Source organism: Arctopsyche grandis, chromosome 8, assembly GCF_051622035.1.
Source record: "Arctopsyche grandis isolate Sample6627 chromosome 8, ASM5162203v2, whole genome shotgun sequence".
In the NCBI taxonomy this organism is placed as follows: Eukaryota; Metazoa; Arthropoda; class Insecta; order Trichoptera; family Hydropsychidae; genus Arctopsyche; species Arctopsyche grandis.
Genome location: NC_135362.1, coordinates 24,874,091 through 24,892,189, shown reverse-complemented (window position 1 = coordinate 24,892,189; position 18,099 = coordinate 24,874,091). Strand labels below are relative to the sequence as shown.

The following is an 18,099-nucleotide window of genomic DNA, read 5'->3' as shown; positions in this document are numbered from 1 at the left end:
GAGATGTGTAAAGAGTGAAAGTAACACTTAGAATGTTATCAAGTTATATTTATATAAACTCTTAAACTATCGAATAAACTATAGAATACTTGTATTTAGTGTACTTTTGTTTGTTTCCATTTCAAAGTTAGTTTGAATTAATTATTATATGAATAGTATATATGGAACGTTTACTCGATAAATATTATAATACCGCTTAAAGAATTACATTCCGATTAAAAACGGCAAATTTTGAAGCTTTGAATTTATAGTAAATTAAATGAAACCATTATTATTGAGATTTTTGACGACTATAGGTCGTTTTGAAATATTTGACAGCTTCCGTTTGACCTCTGAAGTTTCAATGCAAGGCATAAGAAGGGTCGAGTAGAGGGAGGGGGAGTGTCTTGAGTCAAAAGCAATTAATTGAGTCACTAATTTAGTATAAAAACCTTTATTTTTTTTCATTTACAACTAATCAAGTCAAAACTTCTTTAACATATTCGTTTTATATCAATTTTAACTTTATAATATGTACATATGTAGATATTTACTTTTATTTTCTCTCTAATATTATTACATTATACAATGGAAAGCGATGAGAAAAAATGATAAAAAGCGAAGGGTGCGAGTAGGGTGTGAGACGATGATGGAATCACTCCCTAAATTTTTTTTACTAACTGAGAAAAAATAAGACGCTTTGAACGCAAAGCGTATTTGATAGCCGAAACGTGTTCAATTTAAATACAATTTTTGTTCGATATTTATGTAAAGCGGCCGTATTTAAATAGAGTAAAAGCCATTCCGAATGTACGTATACATACATACAGTCGAACAGATCCAGTCTACATATTTTTATCAAGTCTCAACCGTGAGATTTTATCTCGTACAGATAGATTCTGTAAGCCGGTGCGTGACCTTCCTTTTTATGTTTGTATTTTCCCGAAGGATGCTCGGCGAGGTGAACACTTTTAAAGATTTCCTCCTCTTTTTCTCCGTAGGAAAATGCGTAATGTATGTGAGAGAGGTTTTTCTCAGATAGGGGTGTAGGGGACGAAGGGTTGGGATCGGGTAGGGGTTAAACCTTGTGGCTTTGGCTGAATTATTCACAAGTGTTTTCGTCGAGCGTTGATATCTCGGAGTTTCACATTTGGCAACTTTCAATTCTGAAGTATGCATCGTATGTACGTTGCATTTTATGTTTTTAAGTTTTTCGACGGAAAACTTTAACGAAACATCTAGTTCAGGGTAAATAAATAAATGAGTATTATATTTGCCATGCTTATTTTTTCTTCTCATGGGAGAATATGTAGGCATGAAATTTATGAAGTCTTACTTATACTACGTAATAAAAAAATGTTATATGTATAGTTAAAATTTTGTTCTCTCGACTATTATAATGCAAGTATTAAATGAGTCGTTATATTTGAAATTGGCGAAAGTCCACTTTTCATATCCAAAAGCACTACTCTTGTTTGACTTATTTCACTAATTATCCCTTCTTTTAATTAGATATGTGCAGAATCTCGGAAAAGCAGAATAAACGTATTACAGGCCACCAGTATTTTTAAATATTGTTAAACGCAAAATTTTATATTTAATGTTTTGCGAAATATTTCTTGAATTGAAGAAAAGTGTACATATGTACATATGTCATTTTCAAATATAACGGCTCAAATATTGATCAATCAATGACTTTATAAATAGTTAACATTTATCTAATATAGCTTCTGTTGAATCCTGATGATGATTAAAATATGCTTTTAAGGAGGGGAGGGGGGGGGGGGTTCAAATATATATATTTTTAGAATACTTTATTGTGTATGTATACATATATATTATACATTATACGTTTTGACATTTCAAAGGTTTTGACAGCTTGAAAGTGTTTGTTGTCAAAAGTTCATGCGACACCTGGTGAGTCTATTTGAAGATAGCTTTGGATTATAAGCACGTAAACTACAACCAATAGTTCGAATATGAATAAAATAATATGTTCATGAACGAACTAGATGAATATATACATTTGGACTGTAATATATATATTTGAAAGAAAATCTAATTGGTGAAAATGCTTCAAAAATTGATAACAAGATTTGTTAAATGCTGTTTTTCTGTTTTTTGTGTTAGTTTTCGGGCCATTTACCGGTAATGGAATCCCTATTACATATTATTTTTATTTCAATCGAACATGTATGTACATATGTACACTTGCCTTTACAGATCGTTCCAAAGCGACAAGTGTACTAGTACATATACAATACAATTAATACAAGCATTTATAAATGTGAATTCATTCAAACATTATTTGCAGTGACATCTATGGAGACATTTTTACAGCACTTTATTATAGAAATTAGCGAACCCCAAGACGCTGAATAATTTGAAATTTTGTAAGAGAGGTTGTAAAGGAAATTCCAATTTACAGGAACCGTTTAAATGAAAGTTAGAGAAACTGGCAAACTGGAAACGATCGACCTGGAGTCAAACAAGGTCTGGCCAGCAGAGGGACTTTCGTGGGACTCGAACCCATGACCACCCTGCTTGAAACATAATATGCTAACTACTAGTACACCCTGCTGGTTATATGCACTACATATTGAGGGTTTGTAGATGCTGGAATAGTTCAGGTTTTTCCTTTCAAGGTAGTTTATGTGGTATATATAAATTACCTTGAAAGGAAAAACCTGTACTATTTCAGCATCTGCAAACTTAAAATTTGATACGAATTCACAAATTGTCATACAATATCTGTGCACCAAGCCATCGATACGTACTGTTATATACCTCACTTATCAATATACATAGCTTCCACAATAATCAAATTCACTTTCTCACATTCATATACGTGAGTATCAAGTCCATTAAAATTCCTGTAAAGGGATAGTCAGATAAGACAGGAGTTCCGGACTTTGCCCAACCCAAAAGATAAAAGTCATCAAATAGATCACGATTCGATCACATAAGTTAGTCATCACCATCGAGACTCCGAGAGTGGTAGTCATTAATATCGACCCCGCAAGTGACGGTCAGCACAGCAGCAGAACAAAATGAACCAAAGTTAATTAGTGAAACAAAGTTCAACGTATCTCATTTTAAATTCATCATCGTTCCATAATTAAATCTGCAGTTTTCGAATATATCTATAAATGTAACTTTTTTATGATAATAAATAAATCTTGGTTTGTTAACCAAGTCATTTAAAAAATATATAAACTGCGTTTTGGGACATGACAGTACATACATATGTATGTATAATTTTGAGGCTGCTGTACAATGCTCTAGTTAAGAGTATCTTGGAATACGCCTCTATGATCTGGAATTCTTCCACTAAATCTCTATCTATCAAACTTGAACTTATCTAAAGACGCTTTCTTCGACTGCTTTATAAGGAGCAATATGGGATTTACCCATATTTATTTCATTCACAATTCGTCATGGGTATGGTCGGCTACACTTCTCTTGAACACAGGAGGAGTGTTGTCCTCATCAAGTTCTTGTTTTCCAAATTTAGAGGCTTTTTCTCCTGTCCATCTATCCTGGCTGAGTTGGGCCTTCATCAATACGGACCCGTCATCATCCCCTTTTTCAAACTCCACTGGCTTGAACTGTGGCTTATAGTAATTGTCCCATTCCTCGTGGCCTCCGTTTCTTAAATTCACTGGATGGTGTCATTGACATTTGTCACATCTCTCGTCATTTTCTGCACCACTTCCTAAGTTACGGAAGTCGCGACCAATTAGAATGGTTGAGTTGATCAGTTAAGAACTTTTTAAGAATCATATTTATATTTATTAATTTTTCTTTTCTTCTATTTATTTTACTTGTATTTCATGTACCTTTGGTGCAATCTGTTAGACGAATGTACTTGATTAATTGATATCTTATAAAAATAAAAATAATATATACACCAGTTTTTTTTTACAGATTATTATTATTTTTAAATATTAAATATTCGATATGAATATTTGAAAATAGGCTGATTCACCTCCTAGGTCATAGTTATTTTTTAATAATAATTTTTAATACAACACTTACATATGGCGCAGCGTGCAGACACGCGCGAACTTCTCATGCGCGAAAATTGAAGTCAAGTCCGAAAGGGTAATGGTGATATACGGCCAAAGTTGAGAATCGAATCTGAAAAGTTATTTTTTGCTGTAAATCACACGACACAAGTGCAAGTTGTCACAACACTTCGGACCGGGGAAAAGCCTAGACTCGGCTCTGAAAAGGGGAAGACGTATTTGCATCCGCGGGGCATTATTCTTTCAGCTCTTTTGCGCCAGATTTATTGCTGAAAACCTGTCCGGACAGCCTTTAACATTTCAATTACACGAGCTCTACTTGCTCAACTTTTATTTTTTTTATTTTCCCACTTGCAAGACCTCTCCCTATCCCGTCCCTTCGACCCATCGTTTCGCTTTCGCCCACCCACCCTTCGGAACATAATAAATAGCGGCCGCTTTGACGATGACTACGGCCCAAACTTTTGCCTCGTTTGTTGCTATACGAGAGGGAAAAGCCGAAGAAAAAATAACAATCTTTTTTAACGGAGGTTTCCCTCTTTTTTCCTGTAGTTTTTCACGACTCGTCATAAATACGCGAGAGATGTAACGAAAATTACGCGGTGCTGCTCGCGCTTGCACATTTTTCTTCGGTTAACTTTTACGCGTGTACTTTTATTCGATTCGCACGACCACCTGCTTATTTTTATCGCGTAAAATGTCGAGGTTTGCCTACTCGGAGTGCTGTTGTAACATAAAAAATGAAGTAAGCAAAACATTACGAGAAATTCTCATCTCAAAACCTTGACATTTTCGTTAACTGTACAATTTTTATATCATGGTAGTTTTAGTCTTGGCGTGACTAAAATTGAAACGCTACACGTCACCCACTTGTATGTACATATATCATTGATTTTTGATCGTGTTTTGATACAAAGTTGTTGACTGGATATGAAACGTCCTTTCATCACTAGTTAAGGTTCATTTATACTAGCCCACCACAGACATTCTTTAGTACATTCTATTTGGACACATTCATATGTTCCGCAATATTTTATTTTATTTTATTTTACATATATGTAGATATATTCCGGGAAGGCCTAATAGTTAAAATCCAATGCACCTTCATAAATAATTGATTACAAACATATGAACGTGGCGTATCCGTAACAGCAGTAACCAACACGATCTATTCATATTATACAGAAGTACTCGACACCGAAGCTTATCAAGCAGAACCGGTTTGTTTTCTTTGGCCACTGTGGAAACATTCATACATGACGTGACTTCATGAATATTTTTGGAAACGTCATATTGCGAAAAAATTGCCTCGACGGTTCGTCGCAAGCAATATTGCACCGTGTCGTCGCGCTCTGTAATTTATACATATGTAAGTCGATTTTGCTATGCACTTATCTAAAACAAGAATGAACGTGCCGGAAACAAGCGGTGCTGTATAGTATGAATAGAAGTAGTCTTTTCCGTGCAGTGCTGTACCGAACGGTTGACGTGTAGTGTTGGATAATATAAACAGACCTTTAAGTATAAAACTGTGTTATACAATTATTATATGCATATTTTGGAAGTTTCGCTTATACCATGTGTTGTCTCGTACACATACATTTTAAGTGTCTAAGATAACCAAATATTGATTAAGTTCAATTTGAATTATGTCGAGGGTGTTTTTCATTGAAAGGGTTGTTCTGTGGCTAAAAACTTGTGATATTATCAAGGATATTTATATTAAGATACTCCTCTTCTACTCCTGGGAATATTTTTTCAAAAAACCAACTCATTAAAAGTTTTCCACTCAGAGTAACCTGTAAAATTTCAGCAGGATTCCACCATCTTGAATAAAAGATAATACAAAGAGACGTTCTTGTCTCGAAATACGAAACCGTACAGCTTATCAGAAACGAATTCGCAACTTTATAATAAGATTGACGTCTAAAGTTAAATAAAAACGAATTAAATTTAAAAATACAATGGGATAACGTATTAGTTTTTGTTTATTTATTGTTTGTCTAAAACATAAGAATGTTCTTATCCATGTCACCAACCTTCGTCCTGTTCTCCGTTATATACGCGAATTCTGAAATATGTATGTATATATTTGTACACATTGAACTTAAGCGATTCTAAAATATTGAAAAACATCGGAAATCTCGACCGTTTTCAGATTATCTTATTTTTTGAATATTTATTCGAAATTTTTGACACTTTAATATATTGCGCAAACTTTCACATATGGCGCTTTATTTAGTTATTTTAGAAACGAATCACTTGAGTTAAAGCATTAATATTTTAAGTAATATAAAAAATTGACGGGACTGGGTCACTGAAGCAGATGTGTACACACAGTTTCAATAAATAGTTTTTTTTTTCGGCCACGGTTTTTCCACTACGCAATTGATGTACGTACACCTATATAATAGTTTTCTAATAGAACTACCAAATTCGGTATACATACTCTACGGTGGACTGTGAATTACAAAATTTTCTCTAAAACTACAATTTCTTTTACCTTGGCAGCGCTTGGTAATCCATCCTCAACTGCATATGTATGTGTGTGCATACATACATACATATGTTTGTACATACATTTTTCGTTTGTTCGATATTCGATTTGACCACCAAATTGATTATGCTTATGGTACATAAAGCACTAATCAGTAACATATGTAGCTTAGTGGTTAGTGTAATGATTTCTACTGAGGGGTCATGGGTTTAATCCCTGGCCCGATGTTGCTGGTCAGACCTAAGATATATCTATATGAAAGGTCAATCGTTTCGTATTAGAGTTTCTCAACTTATTTGATTTTATTGTTGAAACGGTTCCAGCTAATTGGCAACCAGTTACTGTTTCTAGCGAATTTCCACTCTACTGTGTGAAATTTTAGTATGTATTTTTCGCAAAAATTTTCTGTATATTAAATCTGGTCTTAGATAGACGTCTCTATGATATTGAGTTGATATATGTATGCAGTTGTATTAAAAAAAAAAAATTGGGATTGTTTGTATGCATGTACAAAAAGAAAGACGATTTTTAGGATTAAGTCTCAAGGCCAAAGAGAAAATTTTTCCAGGACATACCGCCAGTAGTTTTATATAACAAATCATGAGTATGAAATTCATTTATTTATTTGCTACATTTAAGCTATAGTGAAATTACAGATATACTCCAGGGGGCTAGCTAGGATATATTAATATATGTACATACATGAAAAAACAATTAAAGATACAAAACTAAAATTACATATCAAAATGTTAACAAAAATAAGCATGAAAATAATGTAAAGAATAAAAATAATAAAAATGAGATGAAATATGAACAATTAAATATGAGAACACATTTACGATTTCAAACTGAACAATCCCTCAATCAGATCAGCATATTTTAGATTGAACAGATCCAAGTTAACAGAAATCTGGTTGAGGAGTTTGATGCCCGGAGCAACAGGCGAAGAGAATAAATTGCGACATATAAACTATTCTTCGTATTAACAGTCGGTATTGATAAATGTGTGCTTAAAACAAAAAGTGTATTCCGTTTATTTTTTCCCAGTATAAATCATTGTAATTGATAACAGATTTTGATAAATCTTTCTTTGTTGAATTTCAGCGAGTTTTCTTTTTAAATGAGCGGAATTTTTCAAAAGAATTGAGCCGTTGAATTTGTAATGTCGGGCGTTCGGAATTGATACGCCGCAGTTGGCTGCACCTAATTGATTTTCCCCCGTCAAATTAGGCCGGGAAAACGATATGAAATTATAGGGAGAGAGACTGCGTGGGAGGGATGGGAGGAAGCGGGCGGATTTCTGGGAGGGTTACCCGACCGAATCGAAAACTTTGGTACGGTTAAAATTGCGGTAAGATGCGGTCGCGTTTAAAGTTTGTCACGAGTTTAAACTAACGATCGCAAAATGTATGCCCCGAATGTTGATTTCGCATTGTGTGTAGGCCTTGGTTCTGCTAGTTTCGGTTAACGCTTCCTGTTTCTCCAAGTTTCGCCGGGCTTTCCTTTGTTTATTTATCGAATGGTTTGTGTTTGGCGATTTGGGAAACTTTCGGGTGTATCGGGAAAATTGGGAACGTTCGATACTTGGGTGGGGAACTGTTCAAAATCTGAAATGAATATTGACCGACGTAATGTTTTTTACTTTTTTCATAGGCATTATAAGGTAATATGATCAGGTTAAGTCAAATTTCACAAGATAATAAACTTCTGTAAATCTGAAAACTTTTCAGCCAGCACCAACAGATAATTATTATCATTTTTTACATATGTATATACCAGAAACGCCTTACAAACATTGAAGCATTTTTTATTATTATACAAGTCGCTGAATTACGAGATATTGAAAAACTCGCAAATTAACGATATATCTATGAATTGTACATACATTTTATTGTACATTAATCAATCTCAAATAGTGGTGACATAGTAGGTATGAAGGATATTTAGCCAATTTTACTGGGAACAATGTTCAACAATGAAATTAGAGAAAATTGGCAAATTCTGATTAGAAACGATCGACCCGGAGTCACAAATATCCAGGTCTGGCCAGCAGCACTACAGATATAATCAGAAAAATTCTTTTCAATCGAGGTCAGCTCATGGGATCGAATCCGGCGCCTTTCGACGGTAAGCAGAAGCTTAACGACCGAGCTATGCTGCTGGCTTAATAATAATATTAAAACATCATTCATTTTTGACAAAACCAAAAAAAATTAGATGAAAACACCAAACTGATCATTTTTATTGTCTTACTTTGAGAAGATAGCTCTACAAAATACAATTGGTCAGGGCAAATTTTTAAAGATGGTAGACTCAGGGGAACTGAATGTAAAAACGATGATTTTTCATAATTTCTCGGTCTTCCAACTTTTCATTAGTAAGCACTTAAAAGTTACCACTGTGCTTTGATAAAATATGAAAATAGAAACAAAACTTAGCCAAATTGTGAACTTCTGAAGGAGTCGTTTGATGTATTACATTCAAATACACGTAAATATATTCACACAGTCTGGAGAAAATTTCACGTTGGTTGTATGTGTTATATAGATATTTTTTATTGCGGTTTATTTTGACCGTTTGCTGAAAAAATGGTGCTGAAAGCGGAGCGCCGAAGCGTTACTTTGCCGGTGCGGCCTCTCCGGTTTAAGTATGGTCCATTATATTGCTCGTGGGTGGAGACACGACAGAAACGGAGATTCTTCCCGGGGAAAAGAATAAAAAAAGAGAACAGTTTCCCTTCGGCGGGAATACGTAATGTCTGAACGGGAGTGCTTTTGCACGTTCGTTTGCATTTTCGTACTTAATTTCATCCGCAGATTCAAACGATTTCTACCATTAAGCGATAACCCTTTTCGCAATCGAAGCTTTCCGTTCGCCACATATTATACTGTGGCAAACTTTACAGGTAGTATCTATTTATATTACCAAGTCATGTGATTTTTCTGGAACAATTTCTATGATACAAAACAATAATAGTTACATATATATTACATTAAGCCAGCAGTATGGCTTAATGGTAGTGTGTACATATTTTTAGCACCAAGTGATCAGTGGGTCCGATCCGCCATACTGCCGGTTAGATTTGGGGGTATTTGTGACTCCAAATCGATCGTTTCTTATCAGAGTTTTCCAATTTTTGCTGATCATTGTCGAAACGGTTCCTCAAAATTGGCAAAAAAATCATCCTTCCTGTTGTCACAAATTTTCTGTATTTATTGTGTGTATAATTTGTAAAAATTATGTACAAAATCTAAATCCATATTATTATGTTATTTCGTGTTCTTCAACTTCTGGAAATACAGTGATTTATGTTATAATAAAATGCTGCATTGTTTGTAATTAATTGTCCAGGAAGGCGCATTGGGGTCTTCCTGTCAAGCCTTCCTGGTATATATCTATTGTAAAAATAATAAAAAAATAAATAAATATAGTATATATGTCACAGTGAAAATATATTTTCACTGACGTTTCAGTGAAATCATAACCAGTTACATTTTCAGGTTTTTTTTATTCATTTAATATTAGATTGTTAGGGTTGGTATTATTTAAGGGTTAGGATAGGTTAGGTTAAGTAAGGGTTGGCCCTATTCATTTAAGATTGGGTTGTTAGTGTTAAATTTATAGAATTAAACGTTGTAAATTAATTCTTTGATACATTTTCACTGCTTGAATTGGTGAAAATATATTTTCACTTGAAATATGCTTTCACTGTAACATATAGTACATTTAGGTTAAATGTGGGGCGGAATCAAGACAAATTAAGAAAAAAGATCAAAAACTTTCTAAGACAAAATGCAAATAGAACAATATGAAAAATTAGAAAGATTAACACATTATGGATCATCATCTATCAGCGTGGATTAGTGGTTAGCATATATGCTTTCGAACATAGTGGTCATGGGTTCGAGTCCCAGAGGTCACGGATTGCTGTGACTCCAGGTCGATCGTTTCCTTTCAGAGTTTGCCAATTTTTCTGATTTTCATTGAGACGGTTCCTGTAAATTGGCATTTCCTTTCCAATTTCTCTTGCAAATCTCAAGTTATTCAGCGACTTGAGGCTTGCCAATGTCTATAATAAAATGGATTTCTTCATAGATGTCACTGTGGATGATGTTTGTATGAATTCGCATTGCTTAAAAATGCTGTATTAATTGTATTGTATCTGTATTAGTACACTCTTTGGACCGATCTGTTCGATTGAATTAAAATAATATACATAAATATAAAATCAACTCAGTCAAACGAAGTTCGAAACTTCAAAAACTAATTATTATTTGTATGATGATTACATTTTTTTCTCCATGTCCAAACACGAATGTACACAGTTTTCACTTCCATATATTCAGTAGATGAAGCTAGTGAAAATTTGCATTTGGAATATGCTACGTATACGCTTAAAAGATTACACGTCATAAGTTACACTGGAAGCAGTGGCGGCTCATCTACTTCTATGCAAAACAGGGCAAAATTCACATTATTTATTTCAAATGTATTCGTACATTTGCCAGTAATCTGATTGATGATTATAAATAGTCGAAGAAATAATTTTCACAAATATTGTCAATATTTGTTCTTACGGCTTGTGTTTTTCTGTTCGACGATAATATTTATGTATGGCGGGGTTTGCTTCGTTAACGCTCCAGAACTTGATGCGTATGGACAAATATTTTCATTAAAAACCGAGGGTTATTCGTGGTTGTTTTGTTTAAGAGGTGAGTGAAGTGGGTTGAGGGGAAGAGTGGGGAGGGGTTAGGAGGCTTAAGGACCATCTTTGCGACTTTGATGTTTGAGCCGTATTATCCCTAGGAAAATCAACAGCCTCGAATGATTTCCCTAAGGGATTGAGTAAACATTTTAGTCGCAATGGCGACTTCTGAAGCTGAACGACCTGAAATAATCTGTCACGGACCGGTCACACCTACGATCGATGACGATATAAATAAATGGGTAAGTAAAAATATCTTCGATGTGGGAGGTAGAGAAAGAGTCGTCACCTTTAGACTACATACATAGATCCGTTTCTCTTTTATATATTTTTGTTGTAGGGTGGGTAATGGTTTTAGAGCTGCAATCTATCGCGAAAGTAAAGTCGTGGAAATAAAACGGAAAATTCAAAACGGAAATGATTCAGCGAAATTGGAGCTCATTATTTTTCCGAAATTTTCTTTCTGGCACATATTTTTAGTCGATGATAAGTCAAACAAGTGTAGGGTTTGAAATGTATCACGTTTTTTGACAAAAGCGTTGAAAGGTTGACTCGAATGTTAAACATTACAGAGGTAATGATGATGTAGTTTTATATAAACGAATCAATCCTAATGTATTTTTTATTTCAGATAAACCCCATTTTTTAAATTACAAATACAATTATATTTTAACAATATCATAGAGACATCTATGGACGAATTCGATATACATATTTACAGGAAAATTGTATTAAAAATACATACATTTTTTATAGTTTGCCAATTTGGAGGGACGTTTCAACAATGAAATCAGATAAATTGGCGAACTACGCCGTATGCAATTGATAGGAAACAATCGACTTGTAGTCATATATGTACATATATCCTAGTTCTGGCTAGAAACACTGGGCCAGGGAATGAACCCATGAACTCGGTATTCGAGAAATTTTTATTGAAATACGAATGTAAATTTTGTAAAAGTTATTGTCAGTTAATAATAGTATTATACATATACCTATTATGGGATTTTTATTCAATGTCATAATTAAAAAAAAAATCAAATTTGACCAACCCATGAATTATATGCAAGAGACAAAACCGCCCCGAAGTAACCACAGAATATATAAAAAAATTGAAATATCAATTTTGACTTCCATTCTATGTATACATGTATGAAATTTCAGTTCAATACACTGAAAGGTTTCTGAGAAAAATATAAAAACCTCGATTCTTTAGAGTGAAAGTATTACCTCCGGTTGAAGTAAAAATATTTTTAAAATTTTAATGCATGAAATTTATCATTTATATTACATGTAAAACGTTTCAGTCGGATCCGTAGAGTGGCTTAGAAGATAATTGTATCCAAAAACTTTAAAAAGAGTACACCCATAAAGGGGGGTTAGTACATATGTAGTACTTTCAGTCAACTTAAAAAATTGAAAAAGATTATATCGTGTCGATAAACATTTCAGTCTAATAGGATTAACGATGTTCAAATTAAAATATAAAATACACAGACACACTAACATACTAAAATAGTAACACACACTTTTCATAAACCATGAAAGAGTGATCAATGATCGATTCTGAGTTCAAATCAGTCAATATCATATTTTTTTTACTTTATCTATTGTTACCACGTACATAGATAAATTTTAAAAAAATGATTATATTGTTAAATAATGATAATTAAATTGATAATATCACTTATCGTGTAAATCACATAATCGCAACCGAAAATTTTCACACATATTGATGCCAGTAGTATTTAGTTGTCCATATTGAAGGCATACAAAATGACAGTTATTAATTATTAACTATTAAGTATGTAAAGGGAATAGAATAGACGAACTAGTTTTCAAAATGGAGTGAAATTTTCAAACAAGCTTGTGAGGATATCGGTGGTAGAGGAAGTGCACGAAAATAACATATTTGATAATTAATAAAATTCATTTCAATAAAATAGTGATCCTTAAATTAGTTTCAAATGTACCGTTATAATTGAAAGTGACATAAGTCCACTTTTAAATATTACGCAAAACATTAAATATAACGTATTGCTTTTAACAGTATTTAAAAAATACTGGTGGCCTGTTCTGGACATATGGAATTAAAAAGTGATAACAATTTATGCATTAAGGCAAACAGAAATGGTGTTTTTTGGACTTTCGCCACTTTCAAATACGTATGTATAACGGCTCATATTATGAATGATTATCAAATGATTGTCGCTTATAATAGTGAATAATAAATTTGCCATATCTTAATTTAGCCCAAGTACATAAATTAGTTCAGTGGTGGTCAATAGTGAGTGGTGTCACGAAAACATGAAATCTTAACCGAATTTATATTATAATTAGATGTATTTCGTTACAAAAATATAATACTAAACATGGGAATGAATTTTAGTTGACATCTTAGGAAACAACAATGGATACTAGCAAATGTTCTATTTTGATAGTAGGAGCCATCGATGACGTATGTAAAATTTTGTTATCAGTTTTGCGATACAATATGAAATTGCTATATAATTTTGTAATAATATCATTTCACCAGAATGCTAATGAGATTGAAGAATATGACCCAACCACAAAACATTGGCGTACGTTTTACAAGATACCGAAAAAAATTAAAAACTTCTCCAGTGTTTTGATTGAACATAAATTGTACCTCTTTGGCGGGACGCTTGAAAACGAAGTCACAAATAAAGTAAGCACTGCAACGTGTATAGTATTTTAATTCAAATAGAGCAACATTATGGTGTTTTGTAGTTGAAGGAGTAAATTTTCATACTACAGTATACTATTTGATTTCAGGTGTGGCTTCTGGACCTGAACACGAAAAATCTGAAAGAGTTGCAATCAATGGAAAATGAAAGAGCGGATTCAAAAGCTGTAATTTGTAACAAGCGGATATTTGTAATTGGAGGCGTTGACAGCCAGGCACAACCATTATACACAATAGAAGAGTATTGGAATAGTTTAATTAATTTATGGGTATATTAAAAAGTGTTATCACTGAACGGTTCGTTTCGATTTAGGTATGATATAGAAAACGATATTTGGAGGACATCTATAAAGATAAATTTCAAAAGATATGATTATGCTGTAGCAGTCATTGACAGTAAAATTTATATCATCGGAGGATATGATGACGGTGCATCAACAGATGTTGATGTCTATTGCACAGATTCAAATGAATTGATGGAACGTTCTCCGATGGCATTCAAGAGGCGTGCTTTAACTGTGAATTAACGCATTTAAATTAATCAATCGTTTCAAGTGATTGTGTAAATTGTAGTACGCAAATTTTAATTTATACCCTTTAAAAATTTCAGGCGGTTTCTCGGGATGATTGTATTTATGCAATTGGAGGCCGGGATGATTCCCTGGTATTAGATACGGTTGAAAAATACAATCCTTCTATTAACAACTGGGAGAATCTTGAGAAATTAGCCGAACCAAGGGAATCGTCATGTGCGGTTATATATAATAACCAAATAATTTGTTTTGGTGAGTGCTTACTTACATACATACATATGTCCATACACATTTTCTTTGAAGTGGTTCACATGAAATTAGTGAAAATTAAATCAATCTACCTACATATGTATATAAGTGTTAATTTGCAGGAAATAAAAAATCAGATGCGATTTTTGAATTCCGCTGGCATATGAATGCATGGACGCAAAACGGAGAAATGAAAAACCCAAGACGCTATTATATGGCCTTCGTGTTGGAAAACGGCTTAAGAGTTGGTGATGAAATACGAGATCAAAGTAAATTAAGTCATTCATATTTGCACGCTATTTTACATATAATATAATTTATAAATAAAATTTAATTTGGAAATCAATTAAATAGCAGCGTCTAATGAAAAGGCAAGCACTTCTAAAGTAGGACTGCAAATGAAAAGAAACGATGAAGAACAAGGAGTTGAAAAAAATAAATATAAAATAATTAAAAATATGTTTAATGGTTAGCTTAGCCATATTATTAATTTTATTTTAAAGATTTAAACAGTATTTATATTGATGTCTTTAAATTTATAGGTGGAAATTTTATAAATAAATTTTCGTTTGATCCGTCTATTTTCCAAAGACTCACAGGGTTTACCGAAAAGCCGAGAAAAATCCAACCAAATAAGAATAAATATAATGATGCTGGTAATTTTACCAGAAAATGTAATGGTAATGACAAATATAGTGATGATGATGGCGATGGTGATACTGACAATAAGAGCGATATTGGTAATATTAATGATGACAAAGATGATGAAGCTGTTGAGGAAATCGATGACGGTGACGAAAATCGGTCTATTAAAGAAAAGGTGTTCAGTAATTTTAAATGACGTAATAAATTATCGGGCTTTCAATAATATTGAGTAATTAAATAATTTCAGGGTGTCCCTCAAATTGAGAGTAATGGGATTGGTGATATTTCGAGCATATCAAATTTTTTGAAAAGTTTTATTTTTTCTCCTTTTGTAAGATTGATTGAAAAGCCCAAAGGGTCTGTTGTAAATAATGATAATCAAGATAATAGTGATAGTGATGATAGTCAAGATGAAAGTGATGATGACGGCAATGATGTTGATGGTAATGACCATAAGGTATGATATAATTTTAAATCACGGAACTAAAATTTCCATTTCATAGAATTTATTGAAAAGTTTTATGAATACCAAGTAAATGATGACGATGCTAAGATTGGTGTAAGATCTAAGGATTGCAATACCGGTATACCGGTATACTGGCAAATTTTAAAATTTATCGGTATTTACCGGAAACTATTTATCGTGCATTAAGTACACATATGTATAGGCATATAATTGCATAATAACATATTAAAAATGGCGTATTGTAGGTTAGGTTGTCTGGAATTTGTATATTTTCAGTTTAAAATGTGACTTTAAATAAACAAATATGATTGGTTAAAAATAAAATGTATTCATATATGACATTATTCATCTGATATTTATTTTAAATTATTTCCGATTCAATCTAAGCAAGGCTTTTGGGAAAAGTAACCACATACAGGTATCTAAATCCACAAAAAAAGTTTTTTCATTTACCGATAAATATCGGTATACCGATAGTAGGAAAAATCATTTACCGTTAACCGTTTCATGAACGTTAAATTTCAATCCCTATGAAGATCTTTTTGTACAATGTCTCCCAGAAATATAATTTTAATGCTATAATATTTTAAACTTAAGTTGCTTCTTCTTTCCAGTTGATATGTATTGTGGCAATAATAATGGCTGTCAGCGCGATGAAGATCTTTTTATTAACACGAAAAACCTGTTCGTAACCTTTAAAAATGAATTTCCATAATTTAGTACATAGATTTACATATTGAATTTGAAAAACTGTTTATTTTTCAGTTATGAATGATGACAGTGAAATACCCTGATGACTATTCGCCAATTTTCACCAACAGTAACAATGATTTTTAATAAGTGAAATTGATTAAATCCAAATTGCAGTATGCAACATCGTTACTCTAAATTGTAAGCCCCATAAATTCTCTCTTGGTCGAAAAATAATGTTTTTGATCCGTTTCAGATCCATCTCCGTATAAAGGATAAATTGAATTAAAACCTTAATTGTAATAATAAAGTTATATCAAATTAAATACAACATATAATGTACATAGGTATACAACAGTTTTCATTTTTATTTTAATTTTTGCAAGTTGATGTAATATTATGTTAAATTCAAATTAATAATATTATACATTAGAAACAGCAAAATGTTTTTTTTCCTGAACAAACGATAGCTATGACTATAATATGTACATTTTCTCAGAGGAAAATTAATACAAGGACTGTTAATACGGAATATTTATTAAACACATTGGGAAAGGTACGATATCGTTTCCCCCCACCCTTCCTTTACCCTTTTATTTACTATTCAATCTCCCGAGTGCACGAATTCGTGTACCAGGCCACTAGTTACTAATAATATATGTAATTAAATTTTACGTAATGGTGGCGCTATGACCGTTGAAACTTTGAGAGTTTTCTATAATTTGTTCCTCTAATAGATTTTGTTATGAATTAAAATTAAAATATTTATAATAAATGTTTTTGTAGTAAAACTTCTATACATACGATAGTTTGAATTTCTTTGACGTGAAGTTATTGTCAGGAAAATTTACGATGCTGAAACATTGCACGAAATTAAAGTAGGACTCCCAACCCTCTTCTCTTCCCTCTCATAGATAGATGAGCTTAACGATTTTTGTGAGCTTAACGATTGGTCTGACAAAATTCCTACAATCTTCTTATCGCTTTGAAACTTTTCCAGTTTGCGAGGCTTGGCCGCCGATAGAGATTTCAATTGGGGCCGCTAATTTGATGGTGAAATATAATCGTAATAAACACGTTTAAGAATCCAAAAAAATTTCGAGAACTTGAAAGTTCATTCACTTCCAATAGCCAGTAGTCTGGTTTGTTTGAATTTCCGTCCCCCAGTAATTTTGTCAGATTTTAATTGTTTAAACGCCTATACATATATGTATTTATCATTTTCACACTATATCTTATAAAATTTACATTATAGGCTCTCATTATCTTCATATTTTTTAAATATTGGTTATCTAATTGGTTATCGGATAGTGCGTGAATAAAGAATTGCAGACAAACGGTTTGAATAAAAAATAATGATTGATTAATATATTCAGTACAAGAGCTGATTACGGACTAACTTAAATTCTGACAGTGTCGAGTTTATACATATACTCTTATTTAAAACAATGAGTGTGTTGAAGACATGTGTCGCACATTTTCGGTTAGTCAAAGCTTAATCAATGGCGTTATTTATTAAATTAGTTGTGCCACAAATCAATGGTACTACTTATTAAATTAGGTGTGTCTTATCTCTACTGGTTAGTTGTTTTATTAATAT

At 32.7% G+C, this 18,099-nt stretch overlaps 1 protein-coding gene across 1 annotated transcript; it reads left to right on the top strand.

The window, feature by feature from the left end:
- Positions 1-12,949: 12,949 nt before the first annotated feature.
- LOC143915219 (kelch-like protein 38) lies at positions 12,950-17,042 on the top strand. Its single transcript, XM_077435758.1, has 12 exons — positions 12,950-13,374; positions 13,462-13,667; positions 13,746-13,898; positions 14,006-14,157; positions 14,230-14,434; positions 14,527-14,701; positions 14,821-14,967; positions 15,053-15,166; positions 15,241-15,518; positions 15,591-15,800; positions 16,424-16,493; positions 16,575-17,042. The coding sequence occupies exons 2-12, from the start codon at positions 13,620-13,622 to the stop codon at positions 16,601-16,603; spliced, it is 1,581 nt and encodes a 526-aa protein (XP_077291884.1). The 5' UTR covers positions 12,950-13,374; positions 13,462-13,619; the 3' UTR covers positions 16,604-17,042.
- The last annotated feature ends 1,057 nt before the right edge of the window (positions 17,043-18,099 follow it).